This window comes from Pomacea canaliculata, linkage group LG8, assembly GCF_003073045.1.
Source record: "Pomacea canaliculata isolate SZHN2017 linkage group LG8, ASM307304v1, whole genome shotgun sequence".
In the NCBI taxonomy this organism is placed as follows: Eukaryota; Metazoa; Mollusca; class Gastropoda; order Architaenioglossa; family Ampullariidae; genus Pomacea; species Pomacea canaliculata.
This window is the reverse complement of record NC_037597.1, coordinates 14,966,545-14,993,800: the sequence shown is the minus strand read 5'-3', so window position 1 is coordinate 14,993,800 and position 27,256 is coordinate 14,966,545. Positions and strand designations below refer to the sequence as shown.

The window sequence follows — 27,256 nt, the reverse complement described above, 5'->3', positions numbered from 1 at the left end:
GGGCCTTCATACCGACAGTGCTGTTCAAAATACGGTTAGAGACCGTTAACTCATTAAGGGAGAGTAGCAATACTTAAGTCCTTAATCTTGTCAAAATTAGTATACCTGTGCTACAGCTGCCTATCCCTCAAGACTATATTTTAAATGACATGCAGAAATTTGTCTTTAATGGAAATGATAAAATGAACTGAAAAATATCAATTAAAAACATCTATTCTGGAATGGGCATATCTGATGTTAGAACTTACTTAAATGCCTTAAAACTATCGTGGCTGCGAAAAATAAAGAAAACCAACCACAGCTGAAAAAAATTCTTGTCCACATATAATAATAGATTATTTACACAAACTTAGCCCTGCATTTTTCCCCTTTATGAATGCAAACAGCTTCTGGACCAATGTATTAAAGCATGCATGATACTTTAGAGTGTGTGAAAAATATTGTGTTAAACCTATCTTTTGTAATCACAGAATTAAGATTGGAAATAAGCCATTCTGTATAGGAGATGAGTGGAGACTTAATTTACCCCATGGATGAAAAAGTATACTTTTTATCATATCCAGCTGCTGAAAGTAAATATTATGCTAACATTAACTTTGGTTGCATAAAGACCATACAGACATGTATCGAGTGACTGTGGAGCTGTAGCGCGTGCGTGCGTGTGTGTGTGCGACTGCGGACAGTGCGTTGGGCGAAGCCGGAGGCGATTAAGTGATTTCCGCCTCATGATTACCAGGCACCGGTGTAAATAAATATTACTTTCAATACAAATGAGTTCAGTAAAGCTACCAGTGTCATGCAGGGCGCTTGGCCTGGGCTGAGTTGATCACGGTCATCTGTGTACGATGATCAAGGTACGTTGACTTTTGAGGCTGATGTGTGACACATGATCTAGGCGTTAGTTGTCATGATTACAGATGATTGATCGATACTTTGAGACAATGAAGCAGCGATAATGATACATCATCATTTCATCGTCGTCATCATCTTCATGATTAGAAGGGCTAATTTTATTCTTTCGGAAAAATTTCCTTTACCAGTTCTACGTTTATAGTGATGTATTCATAATTTTAATTTACATTTGATTTGGGATTTTTGGTTACAATTCTACTATTATTTTTAAGCTGTGTCAGATTATGTAAAATTATCTGATTACATTAGTGTTCAAAAATTCAGCATACTTAACAAGTTCTTCCAAGAACTATTCTGACTACTCAGGAACTATGTCACAGCTCGTGGTTCTACCACCAGGCGAACCGTGACTGACAATTAATTGGGTTAGCCATGCAAGCGCGCCGCAGAAACGTCTGAGTGTTATTGTTGTTGTTATTATCATTATCATTATTAAGCAAATAATTATAGGACATTGTACACACGACTGCTCATAATTCATGTAAATTGCACGGCTGCATAAAATCTGTTATTAATTTTACACTTTTAAATGCAGTGTCGTTAAAATATGCAGACATCCTTCTTCATGACGGAAGTAGATCGCGCCGTTCAGTTACTTTGTGTTCAAACACACATCCTATTAATCTGCGATACATCAAAACATTTAAAAAATCTATCTGAAGCCATGAAGCGGTTTATTATTACATATGCCATCAGACACCATGTGGAAAGATAAGTCTAGACATTGTAAGTATTAAGATTGAAGTCGCGATTTATTATGGAAGCCATATACTTTGAATTATTCTCATAATTTTCTCTCAAAACATAATGTCAGTGAGTATTATCTCGGTTCGATTCCCGACCATACACGCAGCAGCTGGAGGCTCTCCAAACCCCCCCCCTCCCCTTTTTTTTTTTAAATTTCAAAGAAGTTCTAAACAAGAAAGATGGGTTGTGCTGATCACTGCATCCATCGAACATGACTTCGCAGCTTATCTTGCTCGGAAAGAACTTACCTCTATTTACAGATCAAAGAGTAAGATTTTAAGGCTTAATCCGACGATCAGAATATATAAAGTAAATGCTAAATGTCTTATAATTGCTTGACTTTTTAGGAGGACGGAGAAGGGCGTAGCGCAGAACTTGTCTTTCGCCGAGGGCACAACATAGTTAACAGCAACAGCTTGTATATCTTTTATGAAAGTCTTAGCTGACCTGTCATCTCATTTTAAAGTACAAGTAAACGATATGTATTGTGTGGACTTGTCACATTCATACACCACCATAAACAACACGACATATGGGCTACACTGACGAGTCCTTCATCCCCACTCACTCCATATATAATAAATTCTTTAACTTCACATTGCAAAGCTCACAATAGCATGTTCCTTCGAGCCACATCTCCAGTTTGATAGTCCCAAACGTTCAGAGGTCTCATGGTACCCAAGATCTTCAGCTGGTGAAATACTGTGTGTGGAATAGGAGATATTCCACAACTCTGGAAACTTTCTAACATTGTTCCATTTCCCAAGAAAGGTAATACCAATCAACCTAATGATTTTCGGCCAATAGCGCTAGCCTCCCTTGTAATGAAAAAAAAAATAAAATAAACTGGAGAAAATTGTCAAAAATCTCATTTATGACAAAAATGTCAGAAAGAAGGGACGCTGTTGAGCCTTTTCCACGAGAGTTTCAGTGTTGGTATGCTTGCTGATGACATTACAATGCATGCATGTCACAAAGTCCTGGACTGATGTAAACCGTTTGGCGCTCAACCCTCACAGAACTGAGCTGATGCTACTGACAACCAGACTAAATCCAACGGCCCCATTTCCTACAAAACAACTAACTACTCAACCTATAACAGCAATACAGACCCTTAAACTTCTAAGAGTGACTATTGATAATAATATTTCAGGGTCGATCCCAACAGATCTTAGCAATATAAATGTTCACTCTCGAAAACTTTTTTACTCAGCCCATATTCAGTCAACCAAAGACTATGCGTCCACATAAAAAAGTATATTTGTTTATTCTATTCCCATCATTAATAAACATTTGTCAATAACATTTTTCCAAACATCTATTGAAACGTCATTCATACGTCAAAACAAAACGCGTCAAACTGGCAGCGACGTCATCGCAAATGACGCACTCGAAGCATGACTATGACGTATTCTCCCCCCTCCTTCCTCTCCCTCCACCTCACTCCTCCCGAAGTGTGATCAGGATTGTGTGCCGTCAGCACTCGGTGCACTTAATCCTGCTCAGTGTCGCGAGCCCTCGCTTAAAGATGTGCATGTAGGCGCCGTGCAACTAAGACCCAGGCTATAATTAGTCGACTGAAGTAGCTGCATGGTGTTTAGTCGTTTTAAACTGGTTGCGCTGAGAGGTTCGACATGGCAGGCTGACCTTATTGATCTAGCACCTGCACGGTTAGAGATTTATAACAATTAAAGCACATACACACACAAAAAAAGACAAGAAAAAAAGAAAGAAAGCGGAAGAGGTGTTGATAGTCCAGTTATCTATCTACAGACATACAGTGAGAGAAAGAAAAAAGTGCACTTACTGTATACTATGTACTTTATAATATATAGGGAATATACTTAAATGTAATACATAGTGTATAGTCTCTCTCTCTCACTCATATATATAATGAGAGAGAGAGAATGTAATTACCATTCAAACATATGCACGATAATACCAATTAATCCTTCACCAAGTGAAAATTACCCCTTATACCAATCAACACAGTTGTCAACAGTTGTGATTATAGTCAATTGACTAGTCCACTGGCTTTGTCTTCCTCTGAAAATGTATGACAGTCTACATCTGTTCCTTGATTCATCTTTGTGTCTTCTATGTTTGTCTTTGATTACTTGTCTGTATGGTTGTTTCTCCTTCCGTCCATGTCTACTATTATTATTGTTGTTATTATTAGTAGTAGTAATGTGATAAGCTCCACACAATGAGTATATAAAATACAGATGATGATGGCATTCAGCTAAACTCACGAGACAACAACCTTGAAAGTAACAAAGTTTTCAAGAGTATATATATATTTTTTTTTATTCAGTCTACCCCCCGCAGAAGACACTGATCTGTTGCTATGTTTATACTACCTGCATGTCAATCCCATTAATCAAGGTTTCAACGGAAAGTCGCCGCCATTAAAGTTTGAGAAGCCTGAACTTGTTTTCAGGGGGTGGGCTGTGGTGGTGGTGGTGGTGGTGGTGGTGGTGATGGTGTGTGTGTGTGTGTTATTCTAATTAAATCTTATCGCATTTTATTCTCATTTGTGTCAGTCGTATACATATTTTATTCTTGTAGTGTTTCAGTCGTGAATATCTCTTGGCAGAATGAGTGTTTGCAGCCGTGTATGCGTGTTTTAGTCATTTATACGTGTTTTCAGTCGTATGTGTTTCAGTTGCGAATTTTTCTTGCCAGAATGCGTGTTTTCAACAGTGTAGCACTCTCGTAGTGTTACTAAGTTAAGTCTTTGGTTATAGAGAGTCGGCGTCGAACTGTCCCTTTCTCACGCCGGGTGCGTGCGTATTACCCGGCCTTGAGCTGCCCACCCGCGGCTACTGGGTGATCTATCGTTACACCCGAAGTTTATATGGTTCTGGAACTTTCGACGGTAGAGAGAATAGATAGCATAGTTTTACAGTGCAGGAGGATTTTTGGATTTGGAATTGAGAGTGGAGAGACGGCAGCCGCCGAGTGAAACTGAATAAAATCTGCAGAAATTCCATCTTTGTTGTGTTCTTGTACGACTAGCCACCCATACGTAGCCATCACGTGTTGGTTACACGTGTATGCTTCTTTTACTCGTTTGTACGTGTTTTAGTCCGTAAATATTTCAGCCGTTTGTACTTATATGTCGTGAGTGTTTCAGTCATGTACACACCTACTCGATCCTTACCTAAATGCACTTATTTGGTGGGCGGCAACGTATCGTCACCACCGTCCTTTTATCATCGTAAGTTTGATTCTCATTAACTCCGAAGGCTTTCGACTGACCGACTTGACTCCAACACACCAGAACACTGATGCTGTGTTTCTGCAGGAAACCGTAAAAATAAATCATGGTGTGCACGCCAGAGAAAGTGGGAAAACAGAGAGAGAGACCAAGTACGTGTCTGTCGCCGCGCTGCTCGTTATTAACTGGTGGTTTGTTTGTTGCTTTCTGTGTGTGTTTTGTTTTGGTGGGGGAGGGTGCAAGGTTTCATTCTCGTTATAGAATATTTGGTAACAGCTGAAAAGTTGGATGTTGGCGGCAAGCAGTGGGCAAAGTGGCTGTGACGAGAGTATGATAGCGGCCAAGATATGACGCCCATGTGTGTGTGGAGACTAGGTGGAGGTCAGTAGGACGTACAATGGCGGGGAGCTCAGCGAGACACGCCCCCCTCGAGTCGGCGGTCATCTGTTAGCACAGTGCGACGACGACGACACCTCCCGTCTGCGTGTGTCGTGACAGTTGAGTGTAGCGAACGTGTGTTTGTGGGTGTGTGCGGCTGGTAGCAACCTGGCACACAAACGAAAAGTGAGGACTCTTTCCCTTCCAAAACTTGATGAACCTGTGAAAGAAGTTTATTGAGTCCGTCTACTTCATCAGCTTGATTGTCACAGCCCGTGGGATGTAACTAAAATTGTAAGCTATCACTGCACCGCCAGGTAGGTGACAGTTTTAAGTTTCTTTGGACAAAAAAAAAAAAGGTTAGTCTTCGTTTAACAACGCGCAGCTGTGCGGTAGGAAAACTATTGACATCGCTGGTGTAACAAAAATACAAACAGTAAGAGGACTCGAGCGAGAAGACTCGACTTTAGCAATTAAAATAAAATTGCCTTTTCACCTGGTCGTTATAGGGCTTTAGATACTGCATCACCATGTTTCGCTGATCAATTGTTTGTGACTTATATAATTGTTGGTTGGTTTGTATGCTTGTTGCACATGTTAAAATCTGTTTACATTGCTTGTGCTCGATCGTTGGTTATAGTTTGTGTGTTTGCTGGATTTCATTTCTTCTTGTTGGTTTTGTTTGTTCGTTTGTTTGTTTGTTGTTTGTTTGTTTGTTTGGTGGTGTGCTTGTTAATTGCTACTGCATGGTTTAATTGTATATTTGTTTCTTGATCGTTTTGTAGACTGCGCTGTATATATAAGTGGATTGTAAGTGCTGGACCGTTTAATTGTCTGTTCTGTGTAGTATTTTTGCTGTCTGATTGCTGCAAGAATTTTAGAGAAAATTAAAGGATTTTTTTTTTTTCACGGTTTGTGAATCAGCTGAGAACTTTGACCGATCTTACAGGGTCCTGACGTGATGGTTGATCACGACTCACCACGGCCAGGTGTGTAAGTGTCATTGTGAGGCCCTGATTGACGAACTGATTGTGCCAGACCGTGCAACGTCGTTACAATGGCGGCTTCAGTTACAATCACACTTGACGATGTCGTCCTCGACAGTAGCTCGACAGACGAGAGTGCTAGAGTCAGGGGAAGCTCATGGACAGGTGATCGTGTGGAGAGTACTGGGAGGAATGAAGTAAAAACTTTCACAAAAGAAGGAAACGCTGTGTCTCACAGCTATATTCCGTCGTCCGCATCCTTGCAACAGTCTTCCAGCAATGTTGTTGGGCAGGATGCCAGTGCTCAAACATCTACCAGACACGACAGTACACCTCTTTTGGATGAACAGGTATGTAACATTCACGGATAAGAGGCATCGAGAAATACAAGGGCGGATAATCATAAGGCGCTTCAATCTAAAGCATAAGGATTCTCTCCCCTTTTCATCGTTTTTGTATGATGTGATGGTATGTAATGTGAGAGAGAGACACACACTCTTTAGTTCTCAATGAGTTTATACAAATATGCAAAACATCAGAACAATCTATAAAAAATTATGAATATGATTGATTCCAAACTATTCCGTTTTCAATACTTCATAACCAATGTTCTATTTTAATCTTTAATTCAAGCTATAGAACGGATAGTATCTTTGTCATGATCTTTGAATACAATCATTTGGCTCAGTTGTGTTTCATAAATCCATAACCATGCATATTCTGTTTCTCATTTCTTTACATTTTTTCTTGCATTTTCATCTGTTCAGTTCAGCAAAAGCACCAACATATATGCCTGCACACACACATACAACGCATTTAATTAATACTCGACACTTTTAATGTCATCAACCAGTTCATTACATGAGGGTAGGGGTGGAGATTCAACCATAGTATTAACAAAGTAAGGCAGAATATAAAATCAATGTATAAGAATGGGTATTTTCAATTTGAGTCCAAAAATGTATTTGTGCCCATCAGATGCCAAAGATTTATGCATGATCATCATGCATTCATACTTACACTGAAGTAGAGAGGACACAGCTTAAAATTCATCTCACAAAAATACAGACATATTAGCACTTATACAACTATGTTTAATACTCCTGTTTTTACATATTGTTAATCCTGTCTTTATACATATTCTTGCACCCACAATACTCTGAAACGTGTGGATTCTTCATCTTTAGCGACATCAGTTTTCTTGCATTGTTACATCAGGGACAAATCGCCTCATACATAATTTATGGATTCTACATTTATTGAAGTGATTCTTTGATGTGTGTTTATAGTCACTTTTGCTGGCCTCAACACTGGTGCTGGATGCAAAATCAGGCCGAAACCTCACCTTCCGCACCGAGGAGAAGTACATCAAGTAAGTTTCTTTACTTCTTGATAAACTTCGCATAACATGCAATGAAAAAAATTTTGAAGACTTAAGTTCACAACAGATGTGCTAAGCTAGTCTATTAATCATGGCTAGATTTCAACATTGACATCAGGCCAAGTATCACATAAATGGTAGCAAACTATTGTATATTTAATTTGTTTACTGCTAACAAGAATGTTTGTTGTCATATGTTCATTAGGTCATATGTTCTCTATCACAAGTTCTACCTGCGGTACCTTCTGTACTTCTTCATTATACTTGATTTGTTCCTTGCTTTGTTTGAGAAACCTGCAGTTCCTGATGCTGAAATGCCATACTGGGTGAGAAAAACTGACTGTTTTTGAGATATTGTGTGTGTTGTCGTTGGTGGGACAACAGTTATTAAGACGATAAGACTATTTATTACCATAATTTTTGATTTAAAGTCCTGTTTATACTTTTTGGGGTCTTTCGTTCAATAATTAATAGTCATCTTTTTTTGATTCATATTATTCACAAGCAAGTTCTCTCTCTTCCTATCATGAGATCGAGACTTTACTTTCTGGTATAACATAAAAATACAAAATATTTGAAGAAAATATGTGTAGAAAAAAATCACCTGATTAATCATTTCCTTTCCCATTAACCCACGGTCAGTTGGGAGGATTTTACTGATTTAAGGCTGACTATTACAGTTAGAAAAAAATTAGAAGTACCTTCAATTATTGGTTACATTTTTGGGGATAAAGAGTTAACGTAAATGCAGTAAAAATAAAATCTTTTTTTTTCTTTTGATTTACTTGGTCAGTTTCTTTAGAGTGCTTCAGGCAATAGAATTTGCTTAACTTGTTCCATCCAAAGAATACATATTCTTTATTATTAATTGGCCTATTATTAGAACAGTGTTTGAAATACTGGCTTCTTGTCACCATTGCAGGCAACAATAATCCTGGAATTACTGTGTCTGACCTTCTTTTTGCTACGTGTGCTGCATGCCAAGCATTTCCAAGATGGCAAGATTTTCTGGCGAGACACCAAGAACTATATGGTCATTGGTACCATTTTAGTAAGGGATCTATTCTTCATATTTGACATGATCAACTATTTTAAGCTGATAACTTTTATGACAAGTAAAACACATTCTCTTGGGTCTATACATGTTTACATCCATTCTTACAACTTGCTTACAATTTGTGATCATTTATGTAATAAGCAGTTACCAAGGAGAAAGTTTACATCCCAGGTAACAGCTCTCCATCAAACAAGACTTTCAAGATTAGATTTAGGGATGTACATATGAGGGGTTAGGTTACCCACACACACAGCAGTTTTTAAAGCATCATTTTTGCAGACTAATCTGTTTTGATATCTCATCTCATGCTATTTGCATATAATTATTCGTTTGAATGTTTTCAGCTGACCTTCATCGATATAGTGTGTTACATTTTCTGGCAAAAGCTGGCCCCAGACAAGCACCCTGTGAGATGGTCGCGCCCTCTAAGACCTCTTTTTATTATCAACTTCTCTGATGGAAAACAGGTTGGTTCTTTGCAGATAACTAAAAGTTGAAAAAAAAACCAAATATTACAATTAATTAAGTAAATGTACTTCTAATACAGGTAAAAATAACAAAGATTTGGACTGATCGAGTAGTAACTTGTGCTCTTTTACTTAAGCTCAAAACCTCCTTCCAACACACTTTGCTCTTGAGGTTAATGCTAATAACTCGTCAACTGCTTCAAAGTCAGATAATTGATCATGCTTATAACCATAGCTGTAAAAATTACTTTAATTCATGTAGTGTCTATATTTTATGCTATCATTTGATGTTTATGCCATACCTAGCAGAATCTCTATAAATTTATGCTTGACTTTCAGATTCGCAGGGCATTTCGAAATATTCGCCGGACTGTTCCTGACATCATGAACATTCTGGTGTTGTTTATCTTGACTGTGTTTATGTTTGCACTGCTTGCACTGAAACTTTTCCTCAAGCGGTGAGTATCATTTGGATTAAAAATCTGGTGGGAGAAAGAAAGGGGGGATAACTTAATAGTGCTTAATACCATGAAAATGAGCCTTTCGTAAAGCTGTAAAATGTTAGAATGTCCACATGTTGCATTCAATACACACACCATTTCCATAAGAGGTTATTAGTGAAACGGGTGTCCTAGAGCAGCCACACTGTTGTGTTTTTGAGAGAGAAAGAGTAAGGAAAGAGAATGGGAATGTTTATCCACATATACATCTAAAAGCATGAACATACTACAAAACATAAGTGATATGTGTAATAAATAAGCATAAAAAGAAGTGTCTTTCCAATGCCTGAAGCTTCTCTTGGCTAATTAAGGCTGCTGTTACTGAAGCTTTGCTCTTGAATACAGTTTTGTTTTCCACTTTTGACTCTTTATAATCCTGTACACTACACGAGGTGATCAAAGTTGGGGTCCAGAAAGAAAAGAATATGTTAAGTGTATTTTTCTTTACACAGGACAAACTTGGTGTATCCAGATGGTGAATCATATTTCAAGAACTATGGAGATGCACTGTGGGATTTGTACGTGCTAGTCACAACTGCAAACAACCCTGATGTAATGTAAGAGTCATTACTATATTTTCCTAAGTAAGCTCTATTATATTTTAAAAAAAGATTTCTTGAGGCGAAACAGCAGTAGTCATGACAACTGATTTGAAATGTTTTATTTCAAAGAAATCAAATGGAATATTTACATAAGTGCTTGCATTTCCATCATTGCTAGTGTCTATGAAAAAATTCCCTCTATGAAAGTTGTAAACATATGGATGTTGATGAAGTCATGAAAGATATCTCATCCAGTCTATTCTGACCTTCAATGAAAGCCTTAGTTTCATTACTATCACTTGCATTAAAATTATTCTCAAATCATTTTATAAGGAGAAAATTTGAAGACAAAAATCTGTAGATAAATATGTATGTTAGGCTACATGTGTTTGTGTGTACTGAAATGAGGCTTTGATCCCCTCGAGTCTTCACTTGATTGATTTTTCAGTGATATTTCTTGTTCACGTTTAGTTTATATGTTTTATTTATATCATCTTCATGTTTCTAATCCCTTTTTGCATGCTGGTTTGATGTGAAATGAATATTTCCATTGTAACATTTATATATTTTAGTGACTGTAAAGCAGCAGTAGTAGAATACAATATTTGTACATATATCTAGGATGCCAGCTTATGACAGCAGTCCATGGTTTGCAGTTTTTTTTATTATCTACCTGATTCTATGCCTCTACATCTTTATGAGCATTGTGCTTGCTGCAATTTACAACAATTACAAGAAAAATTTAAGGGTGAGTTCTCTTGCCTGGGTTTTTCATTTACACAGCTTGATACTGACATTATATAACTTTGCATGTAGATATTGAATTTTATATGTTCCTTGATAAACTCCAGCCAAGATACGAATTAAAACTACAAGGAATAAAAATACTAGTCTTTAAGTTTCCATCCATACATTGTTTACTCCTACATCAGAAAATGACTGTTCTATTCCAGTGATACATGTAGAATTTCTTACCAAATTTTGTGAGACATTGTTATTTTATGTGTAAATATTTTGGCATAATAATGGAATATTATAGAATCATTGTATATAATTTAAGGACTTGTGAAAACAATTAATGATAATGCTAATTCTTGTCCTACATTTCTTGTTCAGAATGAAATTCGCACAGCTGTATACAGTAAGCGACAAAAGCTTAGCAGGGCTTTTGACATCATCAAAGTGAATGTGAATGGGAGGGCAGCAGTAACTGCCAATCGGTGGCAGCAGCTCATGCAAGTAGTCAAGCCCAGCAAGAGCAATGCCCACATTGAGCTTCTTGGAAAAGTGTTGGACACTAATGGAGATGATTGCATCTGTAAGATATTTTGTTTACCCTTGCTCATAGTCTCTCCCTTCCCTTTTCTGCATTTTTCTTTTTTTTTTAATGCAGAATTGGAGACAGCCTAGAAAACTCTAGTAAATTTACTGTTAAATACGACAAACATGAAATAAGTTATAGCCACAGTATACACTGCTGACTCTATATAGTACTGACTGCTCACTGTTCATGATACTTGCAAGAAAATGACTTCTCATTCTTAAAAAAAAAATTGTTTGCAGATAAAGAAGACTTTATGAATCTGACTGACCTTCTCAATGTTAAACTGACCGAGGTCATAGATCGCCAAACTTTTCTTGAAAAAAAAATTCCTGGTGTCTATAATTCTTGGCTCAGCAACTGGGTAAAGCGCATTGTCAGGCACAGGTTTGTGGTATTTGTGATTTATTTGACAAATCTGAAGCATAACTGAAGGTAACTCAAGAACTAATTAAAACTTTTCACAGTACAAATATGCAGGAATGTCTTTCCCCCCATGTTTCTGTCACCTATGAATGAATACCATTTCTCTGTGTGTGTAATATATTTATAAGCACAAGTGCATGTTTTCTGTCAGTGAGTAGGCTGAATTGTACTCCAGTACCGTGACCCAAAGAGATCACACGTAAGAGTTATTATTTTTGCTCTGTGTACAGAGATAATGAATTGGCAAAAATAATTGTACAAAGTAATGGGTGGTGGTTTTTCTTAGATGTGTATAAAGGTACTGCTATTGTCTTTCGAGGAAGAAACACCTAAGCATAAGGTATTCATCCCAAAGTTAACGACTTTGTCCAGGGTTTTTCGATATGCGTTCGACCTCCTGATTTTCATCAATGCTTTTATCATTGGGTTTGATGTCGATGAAGCAGACTGGTTTTTCTTGGTGGCATTCATGCTGGAAATCCTGGTAAAGCTGTATGTCTTTGGCCTAGAGCAATTCTTTCTTCGTCTTGGAACGTGTAAGTACATATGTATCCACACAAGTATTACATGAAAAAATGAAGTGCTAATTAGAGTCATGAGGAGTGTACGTGCATTTATGCTCAATCTTGCCTAGGAATTCAGAATGAAATTCAGTGGTTCCCAGACACCTTCACAAGAAATAAATTTTTTAAAAAAATATATTTGTTAAGTGACATGAAACACTTTTCAGATTACTGAAACATCATTTTGAGATATACACATACAATCTATGCTTCTGGGTTCCTCCCTAGGTTTGACTTCTTTGTCATTGGTGCTGCATTGATTGTGATGATCATCGAACGGGCAGTTGGGGAGAGTAAGCATTATGTGTATTGATTTTATATATATATTGTAATATATGTAAAACTGATGAAGCACATTATTTATTTGCTGAATAATTGGAATAATAATACGGTGAGTACACCAAAAGGATCAGAGTTGTTCTGATATCAATGATTAAGCAAAATGTTTTAAAAGTTTAATCTGAATCCACTCATCTGTATTTTATTATTAATTTATGTAAACTTTATAAACATCTAAAGTTTCAGTGTGTTGCTTTCATAGTGAATAGTCTATATTTATGTTCTTTGCATATTTTTTGTGCAGCACAAAAAGAATTAAGCACTCTTGATATTTTGCTGGTGTTGCGAGTTCTCAGGCTGTTTAAACTATTTGGTAGCATAAAAAGGTATGGGTTCTTTTTCTCCCAAAAGTTTTTCTATGAGAAGTACCAATAATAGCAATTTCAGTATAAATAGTGCAAATTCCAGCTTAACATCCTTCACAGAGTGGGGATAATTGTATGTTCCATGTTCTAAGACAGCAAAGTGTGAAGATTACAGTATGAAAACAATCTCATTCGAGGAAACTTTTTCTGAAGAATTCCACTTTCTATTAAACATGTTCTAATAGCATTTCATTTAATTAATATCTAGCAAAGTTAAAGTTGCCATTCAGTCTAGCAACAAAACAGTGACTGACAATTTGTTGACAAGCTTTCCTATTGAAAGGAAATATGTATTCAAATCACATTTATATATAGTGCAGCAGAAAGTGTCCTCATAGTTTAAAAGAATATTTTCAAAGGCATTTAGCAAAATTATGTGTACACTTTTGAAGGAGTAGAATTACATTCACACATGCCTTAAATGGTAACACAACTTCCTCTTTTGCCAGATTCAAGGTGGTCATCCTAACCATTGTCAACATTGGTCCCTCCATCATAACATATGGGGGAGTGATATTTGTAAGTTTCAATTTCTTTTGAGTGCAATGTAAGTATTTTACCATTTACCATGAATGGTTTTTAATACCATATATTAAAATATATGCACATCAACTTCTTTCTGCATCCTACATTATGTTAAATTCTTTTTCATAGGTTTTCTACTATTTCTTTGCCATAATTGGCATGGAACTGTTCCAAGGGTTGATTAGTTATCACGCATACAATGAGACTGCTACTGCAAAAGAAAACCTTTGGTGTGGCAACCCACTACTGCAGAACTCCACATTTTACAGCCTGCGATACTGCGGCAACAATTTCAACAACATCCTCCGCTCTTTTGTTCTGCTTTTTGAGCTGACTGTTGTCAATCAGTGGCATGATATCCTTTCCAAGTAGAAGACTGACCATGATCAAATATTTTAGAGCCCAACAAACTACAAACTCATGTCGTTCTTGAGGCAGATGTAAATTAGCTCGAGCTTGGAATATTTAAATAAAAACAGTTGACCACAGGGTTACTCAGGCTTAACACTGCATCTAAACAAGTGATTCTTGTGGTGAATCATTTTCACATAAAATTATGGTCCTGAGTAACTCCTAGGAAGTTAAAATCTAGTGCACAAAATTTTGGGGATAAACCAAGATGTCAAAGTTGTGACCTCACATTTGTTAAGGATATGCCTGATTTACATATGGTCTCAGATTTCCTTTTGGCTGAGGCTCCACAATATTAACATATCCATGCATATCCTGAGGTTTGTTTTATTGACTTCTTTTTGAGTACAGTGGTGTTTGCATATTGATTACAGGAAAAGAGGTACTCACCCAGATTTGTGGAGGGGAGAGGGGAATAGTATCTTGTATGGAGCTTAATCATTAAAAAAAATAATTTTGCACCCCATGGGACCATTAAGAGATCAAATACATTTTGCAAATGTAAAAACAAACACTTTTTTGAAAGATTCCTTCACCAAGTCACTCCTGTCATCAGGATTTGTGCAAGTGACCAGCAAATCAGCCCGACTGTATTTCTTCTCATTCCATGTGTGCTGTGTGGTAATAGTGCTCAAGTATGTAGTCATGTTCTTTGTTTTGCCTACAGTTTCTTATGCAATTTTTGAGTATTTGTATATAACTCTGTGAGACAGTTTAATGTAGTGGCTATTCATCAGATCACTAACCCATCTTCTGTGAGGGAATGTACAATATTATGTCTGTAATGTGGGTTGTATTGAATAGTTCTCTGGTTAGGGTTAGGTGCATGCCCTTGCACATGCTTGTGAGCAACCCACACATACAAAGTTGGAATGTGCTCAATAGATATTGCAAAGTTTATGTTTCATGTCATCTTTTTCGCCTTTATTTCTACATGTAGTTTAATGAAGTTACATTTGGTTTCTGTGAAAATATCTTGCAGCATCTTCACGGCCTTTATCCTGGAAGCATTCATACTGGAGTACTCCCTGCATGATGCTCCAAAACTAGAATCAATAGTAGAGGCAAAGATCAAACAGTTGGGCCTGGGACTTGGAATGTAAGCAGTTTGCTCTGTGTTTGCAATATTGCTTTAGAATGAGCAGCAAAGAGCAAAACCAGTTACTGCCTTTCATTGAACTAAACTACCTTTAGCCTATCAATACAGTAAACTGTAACGAAAACAATGTTAATTTCTCTCCAGCCTCCCCAACTATCAAAGTGGGTTTAAAACAAGTTACAAAAACAACTACATAAATGCTAGGGTAGAAAGTCGTCAGTTCTGAAATCAAGGAAGAACAGGAAAAAACCCACCCAAAAAAAACCTCCAAAGTAGTCAAGAAAATTGATAGAGTAATAGGCAAAATAAACATGCCTTTCATCTGGAGTGCAGTCAATGTCCTGCGCACGCACACGGGATCCAAATTCGTAACTTTCACAGACTGAAAAATGTAACGTGAAGCACAAGGTCTTTAGATGAGACATGAAGATTGCATAGCCCATAGCTATCTAGATTAGAAGCAAAAAGTTATAATTACAGTGAAAAAGTGAATAAGCCTCAGTCAACATGCACAAATGAACAGGATGGATAGCAGAGACCATTAGTTGACGAAGTGGTTTACTGGTGGAAATGACTCAGTGCAGGCATAAAACAATCAAAAACAGCAGAGACACCAACATTGCCATAGATTTAAGATGTAGAGCAGTCTCCTCGAGCCAGTTAGGTGAAGGGACATCACTCTCTAAAATGAAACCAATCCCATCTTCCCCCAAAAAACAGAGGAAGGAAAATGAAAAATGGCTTATTATTAAGCACTTAGGCTGCCATGGCATCAGTTGGGATTCATGTTTGTCTAGCCTGGTGCTAAGGAGAGAGAAATATTTTTTTAGAAGGTAGCTTTTGTTAACTGTCACTGGAGACAGCTCATGATGATGATGAGACTCCTCAATTTTCAGGCAACAAACACCTTTGAAGAAAACAAAGAATGACAAGATAGAGCTGGTAGAAGAAGAACAGCCACCAGGATGTAAAGAAGAGGCAGAGGAGAACTCAGATTCTGACAACGAGAGCATTCCAGACACCTCAGAAGAGAAAGGACTTCGTTTTCATCTCAGGAGAAGAAGTATGTCTAAGTATTCTATGCTGTAATCAAAAAGTATTGTATGTATTGATATTTGTGTGCATGCACATGTGGGCAAGCATGCAACTGTGTTATCAAAATCTTGAAGGCTCTTATATTTCCCAAATACTGAAAGGAATAAAAGCATACAAAGTGTTCTGAATGACTGACAAAATCAACTATATTTATTGCTCCTCAGATCGGAAGAAGGTAGAGGTACTACTGCAACAGATGTTCCAAGCCGAGATTGCTGCTGATGACATTGGGCCGGAACAACTGACGGAAAACACTGAAGTCTCTACACTGCCAAGAAAGCTCACTTTTGAATCCATATGATAAAGACGAAGATGAAGAAAAGCACCTTCCAAGTGTTTTAGAAACAGCAATACCAAGCTTTTCAATACAATGTGGATGTCTTGGCACAATAGCTTCTGCCACAATGCCTGTGCAGTTTCACAGGTGGGATGCAATCCACTTATGGTGATGTTCTGGAAATGAATGTTATGCTTGGGCAGTATTTAGCTGCTGAAAGATTTTTCTTGTTCTGTACTTGACCTTCAAGAGGTGTATGTGTAGAAAGAGTGTAACAATCTTATTTGATAGGTAAGTAGCACCTTGGTCAGGTACTCTTTATGTGAGGACGATGGAGTTAAAAACTGGGTATAAAAACATATCAAACAGGTTTTATAAAAATGTATGCACCATGTGATAAGCTGCTATCAGTATTATAATTTTGGCGTGAAAGAAGAAATGAGGGTCCGTGAGTAAGTAGTAGTGTGAAAATTTAAATTTTGTTCTGGTTTGAACTCATATCCATGGAGATTAACAATATGCCTTTCACAGACTCACCACAGATGTCAAAATGTGATTAAAATATAGTGCACGAGAGCATTTTTTTAAGTGTTAAACATTATCTTTAACAGACTGAGTACTATTCTGTGAAAAAGATGCTCTTTTGTGTTGGAAAACATCTATTCTTGGAAAAATGTGAGTTTCTGATGTTACAGGCAAGTATGACAGCTATGTAGGCAGGAGTACTAAGTATTGGACAACCAGAACAGATTTTTAAAGCAATGTTTTTATATGTGATTAATTGCTTAACTCATTCAGTATGGACAAATTGATGCAGTTGAGCTTTAGCTATGAAGACATTCATATTAACAGTTAAGCTTATATATCTGCACTGTTTTAGCCCTAAAAGGATTGTTTATTTTCACTGCTCACCAAAAATAACTTGTTTTTCTCAAAAAGTATTTGTCTTTTTTTAAATGTCAGCAATAATTTTCTGTAACAGTTTATCTTAAAAATTCTAATTATTACCTAAATTTGTTTATATTTTACATATAAGCAAATGTATTAAAATTATCTAGTCACCATACAAATATTAATATCACTCTTTACCTACTGGCACAAAAGAATTTCAACTGCTCAAATTATGAGTATTCTTTTGGGCCCTATAATAATGTCAGAACTTACAGAAAATGTATCTTTTATTTTCATTTTAAATATTTAATAATACATCTTTGTAAGAAACTTTATGCAATGTTTATCTCAATACTTCTGTATTAAATGCAGAAGTGTATTGTGCTTTTTATTTTGTGAAAGTAAGTGTTTACGTGACTTAATGGGGCTAGCTCTAGAAGCTGTGTGTGAGTGTGCGGGTTCCCAGTCACTTAATCCCCAGACACTTCATCCCCGACACTTAATCCCCGACACTTCATCCCCTAGACTTTTAATCCCTAAGCACTTAATCCCCAGACACTTCATCCCTAAACTAAATCCTTAACTATAAAAATTATGAAGTCAACAAAAAATTTAATTGAAATTCAAATAATTCAAATTCAAATCATGCTATTAACTTCAACGTCATTTGAACATCTACAACATTAGTTAAAGTTCATATAAGCTAGTAAATTTAATGTTCTTCAACAATATGATATGAAAATTGTTCTTGAGTGTTCGCGAGATAATTGTTGTTAATCAATATGAAAGGTAAGCTAATGATCGGAGGTACAGAAGACGATCCACTGACTCATATCTCTCTACAATGTTGCTAATTCTCCTGGCTAACTCAGCGTATTTCCTTTGGACGTTTCTGTGCCGGCGCATGATTGTAGAACAGACGCCTTGTGGAATTGACAATCCTTACGTAGACCATCAAGGAATGTCCACATCGTTGGGTGATGTCAGGAGAAGAGAGATTGAAGGGTGTGATGCAAACCCTCCACAGAGTTGTTTGTGTCATAGAGGCATGAAACAATGCTTTATAGAAGAATCAGTGATTAGAAATCACTTATTGCTCTATACAGGAATAAGTGTGTGGGGATGACGTTTTCTAATTCAATGCTTTGACAGATATAAAGGATTAAGTGTCGGGGATGAAGTGCTTAGGGATTAAATGTCTCGGGGATTAAGTGTCGGGGATGAAGTGTCTGGGGATTAAGTGACCGGACACCGAGTGTGCAAGATAGATATGAGTGTATTATGTATACACAAAGACATGTATATCTATGAATGTCTTTGGTTTCCTTAAAATGCTTTGTACATATGCATAATATAATGCTACATTAGTTTGAAACAGAGAAAAAAAACAATGCCAAAAGAATAAAGATCCACAGATTTCAAACCTTAGCACATGTAATTCACATGCTAGTTCAAATAGTCACTAAAACTAGAGAACAGAAACTTTACAAGAGTGGTCATCAGTATGGCTATGAAAGCTAGACCCTCACAGCAAACCTCTAGAACAAAGGCCTTAACATACAGTGCTTCTAAAGATTATTAGCATTTCACTGAGTATGAGACTAACATCTGTTGATTGTAGTAAAGAAGAAAAACTAGCCATCCCCAGGAACTGTTCTTTTCCTCAATCAAGAAGCTGTCATAGTTTGGTTACAATGATCATACCAAGAATACTCTCCTTATTCTCTATGGTATGTTAAAAGCAGGCTTAAATACAATCAGAAAATACAAAAATTGGTCTGGATACATGATTGGTCTAGCCAAAGAGAAGACCCATCTACATATTCTAACCCTCCTACGACTGTGTCTAGCAAACGACAGACCATGAGTGTCAACTGCTTTATCTTTAATGTCCACCCTATTACCACATAGGTTAAGGCAGTGGTTCTCAAAGTTTTTCAGACCGCGGACCACTTTACTTAAGTAAAACCTACGGCGGACCACCAAGGCCTAAGTAAAAAATATGGCGGACCATCAAGGCCTAAAAATCAGTCTGTACTATGAATTTCAAATTTAAATTGGCGCATTTGTTTCATTTTAATTCAAAACTTAATGTCCTTTTGTAAAAGTAATATAGTAATAAGTTGACATAAAACTACGTATACCTCGTTATTTGTAATTAAAATGTTAATGCGAGGAATGCATCACTTTAAACATCACTTTACTGACATATGACGACTGTCAGCCGCGGACCACCTAACTTATGCCCACGGACCACTAGTGGTCCGCGGACCACACTTTGAGAACCACTGGGTTAAGGGACTAAAGGCACTAAACAATCATCAGAATTCATGGAATGTGAAAAATATATGACAGCAGAAGGAGGTGATGGATAAATCTTTGGAATGCATAGACAAAATCAATGAACTATCACAGCAGTCTTGCCTCAAGTGATTCAGTCATAAAAATCAAAATCATCTTGTTCCTCATCTGGCTTTTTCATGCTTCCATACAATCTGGGATCCATTTCTGAGTCTGTGTCAAAATCTGATCCAATCTTTAGACCTGGAATATACAGTCTTCATTGTTAGCACTTTATAACAAATTCCATAAACAGCAATTATGTGTGTGTGCATGCACAAATGTGTGTATATGTGTGTATGTTCATGCTTGAATGTGTAAGAGAGAGTACAGTTTCTAAATCTACAATTTTCTTATGCCTATCTTTTTAAACATGTGAACAGAAGCAACAATAAAGCCATGGGGAAATTTATCTGAAAGGAGATAATCAGTAGAATGCAGACTGACCTTGTCGAATTATTTGACTGGAGCCAGTGAAGCCTAAAGTTGGTCTGAAAATAAATCATAATGTTAACCTCTGAATAAAATTGTAGTCTGTCCATGAAGTCCATCTTTTCACCTTTACTACTCAAACAATAATTGCTGGCATGAAAAAATCAGTCACAATCATTTTTTGAAGTACCATGACACTAAAATCAAAAGTCTTAACAAAAAATGCATCAAACCAAACAGTTTTTAAAGACTTACTTTTCCTTGATACCAGTGGGGACATGGACAGGTGATTTTGGTGAAGTCATTCCTAATGAAACAGCTGGTTCAGGTCCTTGCTGGACTGTGGCTTTAGTATGAGAGGTTGATGAAACAGGCCTGAAGGAAGAAATGATATTTAGAACATACAGTCTGATACCACTTGGGAGGGAATTTCCAAATGGCATGTACATATACACATCTATGCAGAATATATTCATGAGCACAATTAATGTATGCAAAGAACATGTGTATGTGTGTATATAAAACTCATAAATGCACATGGACGATCAGGACCTAAAAACATAATGATCATAAAAAAGTTAAAAGAGGTGATAAACATGACAAATGTTTAAAAAAAAAAAAGTGGCAAGGACTGACAAGCAAACTGAAGACTAAAATATGCATGTACAAATGTTTATAGGTGTTTAAATATTACATGCTGATACGTGGAGATAAAGCAGAAGCAAACTCTTTCTCCATGTCGTCATCATCTGTGTCATCTGATAATGCATGCCCTCCAAGTTGCTGGCTGGAAAAGGTCCCTGTTAGCATCTGCTGATATGCTGAGGTCTCTGAAACACATCATTTTAGTGGAACCCTAAATGTGCAAATCAAGAAAACCTAGCCCATCAGAAATAAAGTAAGCCCTATGACCACACTTCTTATTTATGAAAGGAATGACCAGACAAACAATTAGGCCCATTTCAAAGCTGACATAACAGAACTGTTCTGATTGTTTCTTAGATAACCTTTCTTAAACTCGTTACACCAACAACACTGACCGAAACTGACCATAATTTTCTCCAAACCAACACCTAAATATGTAAGCATTGAATTCCCTCATGTATGAGGAGACAACAAATGCAGGATAGTGTAAGCAGTTGATGAAAAAACAATCCATGAGTTATGAACGATGAAGGCTATAACATTTTTTAACAACCAAGAACTAGAAAAAAAAAAAAAACCAGGATTTTTAAAAGAAGAAAACCTACCATTAAGTGGTACAGCTTGGTCTTTTGGCAGGCTCTGATCAAAGAAACTGGACTCATCATCACTGAAAGGTCTGTCTATCAGGCTGCCAGGAAATTTGAGTGGTGGTACTGCCATAAAATGATGGGTGGTAACTCATCAAGGTAAGGCACAAGGTTAAAATAGAAACTTTCATTTGGCTCACAACTACAGTTAAGACAAATATAACAAACTGAATGCAGCTTGAAAACATATTTTTTTCTCTCTCACCACATTCCAAACACACAAACTATACATCGTAATGATGTGAGGTCTCGCTCCTTCTCTCATACATACAGAATCAACAGATACAGTTCAGAGACCCACATAGGCAAAAATACAGAATTTTGTAAACATGACAAAACATTCATACATGTACAAGTACAACATATGTAACAACACATATGTGACAAAACACATGTAACAACATACATGTAACAAAACACATGTAACAGCATGCATGTGTAAATGTGCATATGTGTCTGTACACACTCTTTCATTCTGTCATGAAACATTAATTTTCCATTTCTAAATTTCCATCCTTTATTTCATTCTTTCCCTCCATTCTGTGTTTTGAAGTATTTACAGTGTTTACAGTGTTTAGAGCATTGACAGTGGAAATCAAATCAAATCTACTCATCTGTATGTGCAAGTCTTCTGTTTTGCTAAGTCACATACCTCTGCCATCTTCCGTGAGACTTCCTGAACCACCCAAATGTTTGGGAGTAGCTGGTGGGTGAGGTGATGTAATGCTAGAGGCATCAGTTGCGAGCTCCTCCTCCCCATCATTAGCTTTTAGCAGATGAACCAAAAGCACAAATGCCTGCATCAGCAAAAACACCCATATCACTATACTGTCACCAAACAGTTCTCCCACTGTTGAAGTCGGGGCCACTAACACTATACTTGCATGCAAGGACACTTTAAATTTTACCAGACATGAAAATACTGTTTTGTAGACCTCCTCCTATACAGCTTTCAACAAACCTTATCTTGGAATAAAGATCGATCCATCACCAAGCAGGGCACAAAGACTGCTGCAATCTCATTTGCCTCCATTACTCTGGCTGCCAGCAGCTGCAGAAAGTGGGAGAAAAGGACCGTCCACAAGACTTGGGCATCCTTTGTGAGGTTTCTCCTGTTGATTGAAGACAGAGATTAACAGGTAAGAGTAGAGAGCTAAGAGCAACTAGCTCATGCAAGAAGCACAAAGTACATTGCCCTATGCTATTATTCAAACTATTACACAACATATATAAAGAATGCAGCAAAGTTCTTTGCTATTAATGGGACTTCCAACAAAGAGATGGTAGTATCACTCATGAAACTCAACTGTTTTCGCTCAGAAGAAAATACTATCCAGCATGGATTAAAACATTCAATCCTGGTGTGTGCTTTGTTGTGTGCAAGTGTATATGTGTGTGTGTGCATGTATGAGCATTCACATGCGTGTGTCATTCATGAGCTTGCCCATACAACTAGGATACAATGCTATGTAATTTTATTATTATTACTAAAGTGATCTGTGCCTGTCCAAGACTACTTCCAGCCTAATACACTGGAACAAAAAAGTTAGATAAATGAAATAAATAAGGAGATAATAATATGAATAGAGAGATATGTACTCTGATAATTTTTGTCTGCTTTCATTTTATTCTGTCTTTCACTTCTTTCTCTTTTCTTTTTTGGTTAAGAAATGTGCAGATATAGAATAATTACCAACCCTATGTCAGACAGCACAAGTTTTTCAGGAGGCTGCTTTAGAAGATCTTCCTTGATAAGGCATTTTTCAGGCAGACTGCGTACAACACTAGAAATCTGTTCCAGCACTAAGTGACTGGCAGTTGATGATGGCACTGTCGACAAATCACGGCTAGCATTGGCTAGTCTGCAAATATCAGAGGATCCTATAAGAAAATGGCAAGTAGTAATTTAATCCTAAATACCATGAATAAGTCATGGATTTATTTTCTTCTACTTCCTTGATAATGTCTGGTCTGTTTGCCAAGCAGAATAAAAATGTGATCTATCTAGGGTTTGGTACAATTATGTATAGGGTGGGCTACTTAAAAGTATGTCAAAGGTATGTCTACAATATTGCAAGGCTTGTCACAACAAGCATCAAAGATCAATAATGATTTTACTTCTCAGTCAGTTGAGTCATAGGCAAACTGTTCCTTAGATACAAGTTGGATATCAGACGTTGATAATAATACAAGTACTAAAGGTTTGTATTATGCAATATCATATCTTTATGTGTGTTTATTGTGCACATTACATTAGGGCTGATTAACAAATGTGAAAATAAAATTAGGTAACAACACAGATGTAAACACATACAAAATCAATATCAGAAAAGTAGAAACAAAACTCAAGCCAGTGAAGCAAACAGCGCAACATGAAACACAAGCCAACATCTCGTTTACGCACTGTATTATATTCTCCTTATCCTCTGTTTTTAGAATAGGTGATCTATAATAGTCTCCCTCTGGTCCGTTGCTTGCAAAGTCAGACTCAATGTGGTGTAACAGTCGGATAAGACCATCTATAGTTAACTGTGGAGGCAAGGACCTGCAAGTCATAAACACAAATCCAAGCCAATGACTCAATAGTTCCAAGAAGGAGAAAAGATGTGAGAAAATTACTTGATTATGTAATGCATAAGCTGAAATATAATAACAACTGACTGCAAGTTATTTTCTTCCACATAGATCTGCCATGCCTTATATGCTGTGCACCACAGTCAATTTCAAAATATCTGCTGTGGCACGGCTGATAAAACACATTAAGGGTCAAATTTTTTCACAGACAGAAGACATATTTAACTGCTTTCTTAAAAGAGAAGTATTTTGTTACACCTTCATCCGGACATTACCCAGTACTGTGGATGGCCTCATCAACATTTTCTCTGAGCATTTTTCTCTCTGCTGCAACTTTCAATGGCGAGGAATCTCCTCCATTTAAAGGTATCTCGGTTACACTGCCGAAGTCACTCAGTTCATCTTCATTGCCTGGGTCCACAGTTCCATAATCTCCCTGACCTACAGTTAAAAAATACACAAAAGATAGTCTTTTTCTTAAATTTCTACAGCCAGACATGTACGCTCACTGTTTCTCTTGCTCACTCTCATTTTTTTTCTTTCATCTTTTTTTCTCAAATACAAACAGATGAAAACTGGGCACAAGTACTCAAATAAACACTCAAACAAGCACTCTCTCTCTCACACACACACACACAAATGAACACACATATATTTGAACACAAAGATGCACATACACACATGTATAATGACTGACTGGTTTATGCCATAGAAAGAGAAAGAGGAGAGCTAGATTTAAAAATAAAAACAAATACACACCTCTATGTGGACTTCCCATGTGTAAATTGCTGAACTGGTTTATGTTAGCATATTCTGATCTAGATATGTTGTCACTGAATGTTGACTGGAGTTGTGAGCTACCTGCCACCTGCTTCATTGATGAAGGTTGTTGAGGAGTCTGCTGTTGCTGCTTACCAACTGATCTAACATCAGAAACATCCCCAGCAGCACCTGAAAAGCTGATTTCTCTGGACGATATGTTCTTCACATCGCCTAGTTTTCCCATAGATCTCACATTCTGTGTACCAGCTGTGCCAGTCTGAGGTGGATTCAACACAGTTCTTCCTCTCAGACTATCTCTATCACGAGAGCTGTCTCCAGAAGCCTCTGGCTCTTGCTGTTTCTTTACATGTTCTTGGACCTGGACGGGTAATTCATCTTTTTCAGCTTCTGTCCATTCTTGGGAATGTCTACCACCTGATGTTCTATCATTTTTCTCAGCCTACAAGAAAACCAAATGGTACAGCAATTTTTTACAAGCAGTGCTGAATCATCATTAATGTTACACCATCTTCTTTCAAACATAATGAAAAAATGAAAATCACAAAAGTTTCTACAACATTTCAAATACAGCATAATATTCCCCACATCAAATTAGATATACCTCCAGGACTGGGTCAAAGACATACCAACTGGAAAGAAGGTGAAAAGAAGGGCACTAGCACCAGTAATCAACACAGCATCAATTAACATTTGCAAATAGTGACACACACCTCCCCCACTATATCCTATATCCAAATCCTTTTCTCACTCCTTTCCTCCATACTTTCTGCTACCCCATCTTCCAACAGTCCAGAATCACCGACAGAAAGGAAGTACTGTTTCATAAAACAGTAGTTCTTTTTTCTCTGTGCTGTTCATTCAATACCACTACCTGAGTAGTCGGATTTTCTGGTGTTGATGTTCCTCCTATGATCTTTTTCTCAACCAGGTTTGTCCACTCTGGGTAGGTCTGCTTAATATAGTCAGCATACTGCCGCTATCAAGTGAAGCAAATAAAAGAGCATCAAGGATATGGCTAAAACATTTGTTAAGCTTCAGTCCTCTGATGAAGGGCAAACAGTGCATGCTTTTTCTCAAAATCTCAAGAGCAATGACTTCAAATTCTTCTTTCTCTAAATAAAAAAACAACATATAAGTGTAAAGAGACACAGTTTTCTAATTCCGATGATGAAATATGGATAAGATATATTCCTAGCACAGGAAATCATTTATGATACTCATAAGAACTACGATATCAATACATAAACTGACTGCTCTCATTATATTATTTTAATCATCTTGACCTACTTTCAAGAACTGTAAACGCTCAGTTCGAGCAGCTGTTGACACAAGATGGGCATCAATTCGTTCAAATTCCCGCATCAGCATAGCATTTCGTTGTTGCGCTCTTTTTTCATCTGCACAGATCTTTTTCCAGTAGGTTTGGAGTTGAGTTGCCTTCATTTGAGAACTAACAGGAAAATTTTAGGAAATATATGTATGGTTAATTAACAAAAATTATTTATGTCTTAACAGCTGGATTTTACCATGATTCAAAAAAGCTATAAAAGTGAGAAATTTTAATCGAGTTTATAATAAGAGATTCTTTTTAAACATAAGTCTGATATTCCAGTTTGCAGTAATCATGCAGGTCTTTCATCTCATGATTTTTATTTCTTTTTTATTTTCTTTTTCTAAACATTATAATTTCAAGATCAAAATGTAGCAAAGTATGTAGCACAGTTATGCTACAATAAAACAGTGGGATTTGTATGTCTTTGCTTTTCTCTACCTGTGACTCATACGATTACTCTGGTCAAACCTATATGTCAAAATACCTACCTATTCTGTTCACTCTTTAACAACAGCTTGAGCTGTTTCTCCAGTTGAAGCCTTTCTTGTTCACTGAAATAATAAAAATTATCATGCAGTAAAATACGTTTTTATTTACTGTCGTTGATTATTAACCAGTTTATGCCAATGCTTATAGAGTTTATATAGTAGTCTGGCACACTAAGCCTAACGATTAAACTAAGTTATAGTAGTTTGTTTTGCGATTCTGCTGCATGCATGCACACAAACGCCGTGCATGACAGAAAATATGCTAAAATTTGTCTCATTGTTCTACCTCTTGGTCACTGTTTCCTGTAGGTCTCTTTGCCGTTCATAGAACTCTACGTTTGACGACGCCATTTTGAAGCGTTGTTTGAAACTAAGAGAGTTGCGTCCCTTGACAGAGTTGTAGTCCTTGGTTGCGACGACTGCTTCGCTGACACTGGACTCAATCTTTCTAGACAATGTATTATTTTGAAGAATACGGAGAGAAACCTGACTCTACCGATAAACGGATCTAA

General features: G+C 37.0%; 2 protein-coding genes across 2 annotated transcripts; one reads left to right on the top strand and one right to left on the bottom strand.

Annotated features, from left to right (window-relative positions):
- The first annotated feature begins 749 nt into the window (after nt 1–749).
- LOC112570203 (two pore calcium channel protein 1-like) lies at nt 750–17,881 on the top strand. The gene is given in 21 exon segments (XM_025248522.1): nt 750–854; nt 6,207–6,593; nt 7,533–7,615; nt 7,830–7,950; nt 8,547–8,675; nt 9,026–9,148; nt 9,488–9,606; nt 10,101–10,205; nt 10,812–10,938; nt 11,307–11,508; nt 11,754–11,898; nt 12,310–12,455; nt 12,458–12,473; nt 12,729–12,793; nt 13,084–13,165; nt 13,654–13,723; nt 13,859–14,084; nt 14,685–14,775; nt 15,123–15,239; nt 16,136–16,302; nt 16,499–17,881. Coding segments are annotated over 20 exon segments (2,550 nt in total). The 5' UTR covers nt 750–854; nt 6,207–6,314; the 3' UTR covers nt 16,636–17,881.
- Nucleotides 17,882–19,800: 1,919 nt separating this feature from the next.
- LOC112570204 (centrosomal protein kizuna-like) lies at nt 19,801–27,128 on the bottom strand. Its single transcript, XM_025248523.1, has 15 exons — nt 27,031–27,128; nt 26,745–26,807; nt 26,211–26,373; nt 25,795–25,899; nt 24,900–25,362; nt 24,416–24,581; nt 23,971–24,111; nt 23,264–23,428; nt 22,528–22,678; nt 22,219–22,363; nt 21,525–21,632; nt 20,969–21,104; nt 20,530–20,649; nt 20,290–20,333; nt 19,801–20,046 (listed from the first exon to the last, which is right to left on the bottom strand). Exons 1-15 carry the CDS (start codon nt 27,093–27,095, stop codon nt 19,937–19,939), a joined length of 2,145 nt encoding a protein of 714 aa, XP_025104308.1. The 5' UTR covers nt 27,096–27,128; the 3' UTR covers nt 19,801–19,936.
- Between the last annotated feature and the right edge of the window lie 128 nt (nt 27,129–27,256).

What these genes read in the sequence shown, in the direction of transcription:
- LOC112570204 (XM_025248523.1), bottom strand. Translation starts at nt 27,095, where the DNA reads ATGGCGTCGTCAAACGTAGAGTTCTATGAACGGCAAAGAGACCTACAG. An exon ending in TCTCACGGAAGATGGCAGAG is followed by an intron (nt 21,633 to 22,218) that starts GTATGTGACTTA and finishes ATTTTATGGCAG; the next exon opens with TACCACCACTCAAATTTCCT. An exon ending in CCCACTGGTATCAAGGAAAA is followed by an intron (nt 20,334 to 20,529) that starts GTAAGTCTTTAA and finishes ATTTATTTTCAG; the next exon opens with ACCAACTTTAGGCTTCACTG.